The 8,658-nt window shown below is 37.6% G+C and overlaps 1 protein-coding gene across 4 annotated transcripts in view; it reads left to right on the top strand.

Moving 5' to 3' along the window:
* The window catches only part of STAT4 (signal transducer and activator of transcription 4), a 129,571-nt gene extending 121,480 nt beyond the window's left edge, over positions 1 to 8,091 (top strand). For all 4 annotated transcript variants that reach the window (XM_032292608.1, XM_032292607.1, XM_032292610.1 and 1 more), the window contains 8 exons: positions 1,302 to 1,437; positions 3,366 to 3,415; positions 3,654 to 3,748; positions 4,042 to 4,178; positions 4,518 to 4,709; positions 6,140 to 6,206; positions 6,572 to 6,680; positions 7,802 to 8,091. In XM_032292608.1, the coding sequence (XP_032148499.1) occupies positions 1,302 to 1,437; positions 3,366 to 3,415; positions 3,654 to 3,748; positions 4,042 to 4,178; positions 4,518 to 4,709; positions 6,140 to 6,206; positions 6,572 to 6,680; positions 7,802 to 7,828 (813 nt within the window). In that variant the 3' untranslated portion in view covers positions 7,829 to 8,091. The remainder of the gene's footprint in view (positions 1 to 1,301; positions 1,438 to 3,365; positions 3,416 to 3,653; positions 3,749 to 4,041; positions 4,179 to 4,517; positions 4,710 to 6,139; positions 6,207 to 6,571; positions 6,681 to 7,801) is intronic.
* The last annotated feature ends 567 nt before the right edge of the window (positions 8,092 to 8,658 follow it).

Consider the following 8,658-nt stretch of genomic DNA (forward strand, 5'->3'; position numbering starts at 1 on the left):
ATTCTTCCTTTCCTCTTCTTAGAACATTTTTCTTGACTTTCAGACATCTGTTTTCCAGTAATCTGGAACAGAGGTCTTATGTTCCACTGTTGTTGGCCAGTTTCTGGCACAATCTTGTTTGTAGTTGACCATACAGAATATTTTCTTATTTAACTGGGCACCATGGTGCACACCTAGAGTTTCAGCTACTTGAGAGGCTGAGGCAAGAGAATTTCTTGAGCCCAGGAGTTCAAGTCCAGCTTGGGCAACATAGCAAGATCATTTCTCTGTTTTTGTTTTTTTAATTATCTAGAGCAAATAAGAAAAGACTACTACGCTGTCCATAAAAGAGGAATCTGAGGTTAATCTTAATATTGTAGGATCACCTTCCCTAGCCTGGGAATTTACTGTTTCTAGCACTTTGGGATGATTGGTCTGGTCAAGGTAAAACTTGTGCCAACCCTATGATAAACCAATTAAATAACATGATATAAGTTTTGTTTCAGATAAATATTGTTCTAGAAAAGAGTACATGTCAAATTACTTGTTGGACAGTGTTAAGTACTTGTATCAGTAGACTAATAGGGAAAAGTTAAAGAGATGTCAAGTGATTCTTCTCAAGACAGATGGAGCCTGATCATATACATGCATGAAGAACAAGGAGACTTTTAGGAAAAGACATCGATCTTAAGAACAACAGAGATGAGATGATACTTTATATTAACTTAGGTTGGCCTAAAGAGTTTAAATTAGGAATCCAATATATTGACTTACAGTGTCGTCGGCGTGATTGTTATTGGCTGTATTGAATCTGTATGGATCTGCAGCAACCTCAATTCTTGCCTCCTCAGAAGAAAGAATTCAACTGAGGGGCATAAGACAGAAGGAGTGACCCAGGCAAGCTTCAGAGCAGGAGTGAGAGTTTGCTAAAAGCTTTAGAGCAGTAAGAAAAAGGAAGGAAAGGAAAGAAAAGAAGGAAAGTACAACTTGGAAGAGGGCCAAGTGGGCAAGATGAGAAACCAAGTGTGGAGCTTGACCTCTCAGGGTCTTGTGTTACTTCTCCCCACTCTGAGATCTTGCTGGGAAGCTGCTGATTGGTTTTAGGTGTTTTCTATTAGGACACCGTCATTCCCTGGCACCAGCTGTGACCAATTATGACTTTTGAGAAACACTTAACAATTGCCTGACCATCACCTAATGGGTCACCCAACACTCCTAGTGTGTGTGTGCAGAACAGGGGGAGACCTTTCTTGCCCTGCTCATACCTAACTAGCTACCCACTGTAACATAATTAACAAATCATCATCATGACTCTATTTCAGAACTTGGTTTTCTTTAATAATCCTCCACCTGCCACATTGAGTCAACTATTGGAGGTGATGAGCTGGCAGTTTTCATCGTACGTTGGTCGTGGCCTTAATTCAGATCAACTCAATATGCTGGCAGAGAAGCTTACAGGTGAGAGCTGGTAGATAGGGAGGATTTGCCTCAGTTTTTGGTACTCAAGCATTTTAAATAACCAGGACGCTATTACTACTATTAATAATAATGATGATCATCATAATTTATGGAATGCCTACTATATTGCCAGGCACAGAGCTAAGTGCTACATTATCTTTGATTCTCAGAAAAGTCCTTCAAGGCTAACCTTATTCTATCAATTTTATAAATGATTGTATTGGAGTGCAGAAGTTAAGTGACTTGTCATGGATGCATGGCTAGTACCTAGCAGAACCAAGCCAAAGACCAGACCTGTCCAGATTCAAAGCCCCTCCCTGTCTATCCCTCACCCCAGTCTCCAGCATATGGAGGTCTATTCCCCACCCCAGTCTCCAGGCTGTGTTTCCACTAAATATGATGTGAAGCCTTAACAGTGCCTAGATCGTTCATATTAACGTCTCAATTGACATTAACCAGCTGGAAAATGACTGATTCCTTCACAAAGTCCAGGAAATGTAATAGAAATTTTAAAACACCTGGGCAATACTTAATTCTGCATACCAAAGTTTCAGCTTTGACTGAGATTTCTAAAGTTTGCAAACTAGAGTCATTGGTACTACACGTACCAACTATAATCAAACTTTTTCTAAAAGAATTCTAAGAGAGCTGTATTTTGACAAGTCAGGGTTTAACATATTTAGCATCAAAAAGAGTTAAAATTAGATCTATATGCATTTCTAGTTAAAATACGGCCAAAGATCCATTTGTGCAGCAGAAGTAGAATCATGTGTGATTTAAGCTTGACTCACATGGTGCTGGGATGGTTGCCACTTGTGCCTACTCCTGGATCAATACGTACGTAAATAAATTAAGGCTTCAGAAAATATTACAAAGTTTACTTAATATAAATACATGTTGGCCGGGCGCGGTGGCTCAAGCCTGTAATCCTAGCACTTTGGGAGGCCGAGGCGGGCGGATGACGAGGTCAAGAGCTCGAGACCATCCTGGTCAACATGGTGAAACCCCGTCTCTACTAAAAATACAAAAAATTAGCTGGGCATGGTGGCGCGTGCCTGTAATCCCAGCTACTCGGGAGGCTGAGGCAGGAGAATTGCCTGAACCCAGGAGGCGGAGGTTGCGGTGAGCCGAGATCGCGCCATTGCACTCCAGCCTGGGTACCTGGGTAAAAAAGGCGAAACCCCGTCTTAAAAAAAAAAAAAAAAAAAAAAAAAAATTACATATATATATATAAATACATGTTTTGATCCTTATTTAATTCATAAGCAGCAATAGTAGGCATTCAATAAATATTTGTTAGAGTGACTAAAGCTTTTAAACATGTAGTATAGATAGCAATCACATCCTTTCAGACCTTTATCAAATTATTCTTAGGAGTATAATTTCCCTAAAAATTTACATGGAAACTCTCGTATCCTTTCACTGCTCTGGATCAAAACAGCCAATGGCTACTTATTGTCTAATAGATTTCTAGTCTATTTTTTCCATCTTAATAGGCAACATTCCTGGTAATCTAGCTACACCTAACTTACACAAATTTGTTTTATAATGTTCATTCACCAACAGTAGGCAGCTCTTCCTGTCTCCTGTATGAGCCATGTCCATGACCATCATGCCTTGTCCTATATTATTCTTGCTCTCCTTCCTCTCCTCTGACAATTTATATTCTACCCACCCATATCCTAGATACCCACCTGCTTTCTAAACCATAGTTTCTCCACCAAAAATCTTCTTTTCTAGATAATAAATTTCTTAGGAGCAAGGATGATGTCTTATATTTGTACTGTACCTAACACTCAGTACTTTGCAATCCCATATCAGGCGCTTAAGAAATGCTTGAAAGGGAAGAGGGAAAATATCTAAATTGACCACAAAATTGAAGCATCTCGTTGTTGAATGAAAAATCTCGTTATTTTCTTTCATTTCAGTCCATTCTGGCTACACTGATGGTCACCTCACCTGGGCCAAGTTCTGCAAGGTACAAACAGGGAAGGGGGGACATCATTTAGATACATATTTTTAATACAATGTTCCTTTCTAAGCTCTATATTACTACCTGGAGTTTTGAGAATTTCCCCCATAGGGATATTTTTAAAAGAAACTAAGGTGTTGTTCAGTTTAAAGATAATATTTTATTGAAAAATTGACCTTACATTATAATATCAACATTATTACTTAAATAATCATTGTCTTAAAGTGCTTGTTTATTCCTGTAGGAACATTTACCTGGTAAATCATTTACCTTTTGGACATGGCTTGAAGCAATATTGGATCTAATTAAGAAACACATTCTTCCCCTTTGGATTGATGGGTGAGTTATAGGCTATATTTTTCATGTGAGTTAATTATGTTCTTTTTTTCTGTTGTCATTGGTTTTCTTCTATTTCTTTTTCTCTTATCCATGTTTAGTACCATAGAAAAAAATAGTTGCAATTTCTTATTCTTCGTGGAGTATCACTATGTATATTAATCTACATATAAGTACTTCAGATATGAATGACTTTTGATTATACTCAAAACAAACTTTAGGTCTGCTCTTTGTAAATGCAATAAGTGATCAGATGCAATAATGATCAGATAAAATCATGCATGTTCTATTTTTAGGTATGTCATGGGCTTTGTTAGCAAAGAGAAAGAACGGCTCTTGCTAAAGGATAAAATGCCTGGTACCTTTTTATTAAGATTCAGTGAAAGCCATCTTGGAGGAATAACTTTCACCTGGGTGGACCATTCTGAAAATGGTATATACTTAATAATGTTTATTCATGTGAAATTAGTTTTCTTAAATTTGGTTACCAGTCTTTCAGTTTTTGTAAGTGAATAGTGTGTTGATCTGTTTGTCATGTGTTCAGTGGGTCTGAATATTCGTTGTTGCAGCTGTCTCAGAACAGGGTACCTATGAATTCCAAAAGCTCTATTGTATGAACAATCTATACTGTCCAGACAGCAGAAGGTCTGACATTAAAGTGATATGAACTGACAAGTCACTCCAGTGACATGAAGATAATGTGGGCAGGAAAAAATGGTCACAAGGAATGTGTACAGGAACCTGTAAATTTCTCCAATTTCTGTTTTTCAAGGGGAAGTGAGATTCCACTCTGTAGAACCCTACAATAAAGGCCGATTGTCTGCTCTGCCATTTGCTGACATCCTGCGAGACTACAAAGTTATCATGGCTGAAAACATTCCTGAAAACCCTCTGAAGTACCTATATCCTGACATTCCCAAAGACAAAGCCTTCGGCAAACACTACAGCTCCCAGCTTGGTGAAGGTTAGGTTCTTTTATTTTGGTTTTTTTCCTTAAGATTTTGGAAAATAACCTCATATTGGAGCAAAGTAAATGAAGTTCCTCTTTTTGTTTACTCTAATTTTTGTGAGATCTAAGGGGCATACAGAGGTCAAAGCATTAGAAATGAAGTGGTATGTCAGCAGCTCCTGAAAAGGGACCGCTGGGCTGTCTAACACTAGCAGAGTAATAAGCAGCTGCAACTAGACTTCACCATGGCTGTGGGGGCCTCTCACGGCCACTTGGAGAGCTTCAGTTTTCTCCTTCATAAGACAGAAGTGATGCAGACTTCATGTCTATGACTAAGGGAAAGGAAAAGAAAGAGGGGATAATGATGAGAAGCTTTTAATAGCAAAGCACAAGTCTGTATTTTGCAAAGGAACCCCAGTGTTTATAAGATTTATATTTTTAACCCTACTGTGGTCTTACACCTCAGGGTATTTGTTCATTTTCCAGGGAGGGTATCTGTGGATCTGTGCTTCATCCTCTCCCTCCTCCCACACTCCCAGCCTACCTTTCCTGGTTGTGTCCTAAGGACCTAGAACAATGCCTGGCCAAAACAGGCATTCATTAAATATTATTCTAATATATAAAAGAAAATTCATTAAATTGCTATGTAATTTTAAGGTACATTCACCATTCTGTTTCTTTAATGAAAGTGTATACAATCCATAAAAATCTTCATCTGTAGCAAGTAAATCTCTGGGCACCATCATGTAGAATATCCTACAGTTGCCACTCACAGACTGGCAGCCACCTGACTTCATGCCCTCTGAAATAAACAAAAATACAAAAGAAAATAAAAACAAAAAACCAGTGGCTCGTCAATGACTTTCAACAACTAATCAAATGAAATAACAAATATCAATGCAACAAATTAGGATTGGGAAATTGGAACAAATACTAGTTCAGCATGGTATACCTGAGAAGTTTGGGGAATTTTTCCAAGGTGAGGCTTGCACATGATGGTTACTGCAGCACAAAGATACTTTCGGGAAGACTGATGTCTGTACTTCGAAAACATTTGTAATCATAAGCTTCTGATTGCTGTCAATTTTAATGAAAAGAACTGGGTTTTATCTCCCAAAACATGACTCAATCAGTCCTTATAATCAAACGTAAATGAAACAGAAGATAGGTAATATAGTTGATTCTCAATTTTCCCCACACAGTTTAGAGGCATTAATATGTAAAGTCAGATTAGGCCTGCTAAGATATTTGTTTTTCTCTTCTTGCACATTTTATGCTTATCTAAAAGTGTCCCCTATTTAACAAAACATTTTTGTGGATCACTGAACAACTGTATTATCGCTCTTCTTCTTAGCATTGCTAATATTTTTCTAGGCACTTTTTTCCCCACTTCTATTGATAATATTGACATTTTTCCCCCAACATTGTGCCTTTTTTTTTTCTAGTTTCAAGACCAACAGAAAGAGGAGACAAAGGTTATGTTCCTTCTGTTTTTATCCCCATCTCAACAATGTGAGTAATCTTAGTCACATGTAAAATTTCTTTTAGTAAATGCTTTCCTATAGGAGATTTAAAGATAGAGCAGAGTACACATAACTGAGAGCAAAGAATTTTAATGTTCAATATCCCATTTCCTTTAATACATAAAGCTAGCTTTCATGGCACACTTAGCAATCTATTGTGACTAGAATTATAAAATTCCCCTTTTACATGCCATATATTCCATAGCATGTTGAATGTTCTGACATGAAATGAATTAGACAACTCAGTGCCACAAATAGATGAAGCCCTAGAAATGAGTTCCTGACACAGTAAGTCACCGTGAGCGGTGATTATTTTTTAATCCTTGTCCACATTGACCTTGTTATCTTTTTAAGCCGAAGTGATTCAACGGAGCCACATTCTCCATCGGACCTTCTTCCCATGTCTCCAAGCGTGTATGCAGTGCTGAGAGAAAACCTGAGTCCCACAACAATTGAAACTGCAGTATGTTCCCTTTATTTTCCATTGCTGGTCAAAGGCATTTCCAATGATGCAAAGGTGGTGTGTGAATCAAAGGGCCTAAAATTCTGCCTGGGTAGGGAGAAAACACATGTTTTGGAACAAATTCATAAGCATAACACAAAAGATGTCTGGATGGTGTTGCTGATGTTATGAGTGTTGAAAGCAGACACCTTCACTTACTTAAACTGCTTTAAGTTCTTTCCCTCAGAAACCACCAGAGGGCAAAATATTCCTATACCCTACTCAAACACTATCCCTGCTTGCACCATGGGCCCTCTCATTCCCCACCACTCTCTGCTGTAGCAAACAACGTTTATTGGTCATGATTTATAAACCTAGTATACTATCTAGTTTACTAGTTACTTAATATCTAGTAAACCTAGTTTGCTACTACTAGTTACTTAATATCTAGTAAACCTAGTTTGCTATCTTAACAGGGCAAGCATCACAAATTGCAATTTTTCTTGATTATGACTTGCATTTCAAGAACCTGGAGCCTTGTCAAGTAATATGTGAATAACAGTCAATAGCATAATAATGTTCTCCTTTTTGAGAATTGAGTCATAATCTTTAATGCAATAATGTTAGTTAGGAGGCATCCTATTTACTCTTATCCGCCAATACGGTCAATGGGTTCAAACCCCCAATTTACATGAAAGCGAACATACATCAGAATAATAGAAACTTGGAGGGACTTTAAGCCTCAAAAAATTATATCTGGTTGGTTTTTAGATCTTCTCTTCAAGATTTCCATAGATGAAAAATTCACTTTCCTTTGATAGCTTATTCTATGTCAGTTCCCTTAAATCATCAAGTTATTTATGTCTAACTGAACTTTAACTACATTTTGTACCCATTTCATTATGTTTTTGGTAGATGAACAGGCCTTTTTGTTAAAACAGTTTTCTGTCTACTTGAAAGGTACCTTTTATTTTAGATTGATCAACCCCAATTACTTTTGCAAATACTTAAAGTATTTTACCTAAGTAATAGAAAAATTATAGAGTAATTAGTAGAAAAGAGGAGGTTTATTTACACAAGAAATAGTGATTTATTTGCAAATCAGTAGTTTCCTCAAAGATTATTTTCATTTTTAATTTTAGATGAAATCTCCTTATTCTGCTGAATGACAGAATAAACTGAAATACCAAGAAAGGAAGCAAATGAAAAAGTTTAAAGACTGTTCTTTGCCCAACAACCACATTTTATTTCTTCAGCTTTGTAAATACCGGGTTCTAGGAAATGTTTGACATCTGAAGCTCTCTTCTCACTGTCATGGCACCCCCCCAGTTGGGAGTGTTGTGACTGAAATGCTAGAAACCAAAGTTTCAGATAAACTTGCAAGATAAGACAACTTTAAGAAACCAGTGTTAATAACAATATTAACAGAAGACTTGCTTGCCTGTGTTTGGTTTATTTCTGATTTGTCTCTCTGGTGTTCCTTATGAATTTCGCTAGAAGATGTAAATATTAATGTTTCAGGGTGGGTCAAGAATAACAAAGTCACACCTACACCTCAGCAGGAAGGCCTGAGAGAAAAGCCAAATAAGCCAATCAGTGTGATGAGTGTGCTACCAGGCAGGGTGATCACAGTAGATCCAAGATGAAAATCATGATGGAACATTAGCAGAAATTCACAGGACATCGAGGGCTGAATTATGAAGCCTCCTGAGTGCCATGTCAACATTATCCCAACTATGGGGTTCAACAGCTGCTGGTACCACAGGAGGAGGGATCCAGAGTCATTCTTGGCGGTATCTTGGGCAAACTGCACTGATTTTACAGGTATTATAAGCAGACACATAGGTTAAAACAACAACTCATGAAATGAGGACTAGGAGAATAACAGCCCTGGCCGCGGGTGACTGATTTTATTCATAGATTGTTCATTCTTCATCTCTAGAAGAGGTTAGACTATGTGAGTTCTATGATCCTTCCCAGCTCTAATAGTCTCTCTGGT

Source organism: Sapajus apella, unplaced genomic scaffold (assembly GCF_009761245.1).
Source record: "Sapajus apella isolate SASKATOON/1434 unplaced genomic scaffold, GSC_monkey_1.0 scaffold28, whole genome shotgun sequence".
NCBI lineage: Eukaryota > Metazoa > Chordata > Mammalia > Primates > Cebidae > Sapajus > Sapajus apella.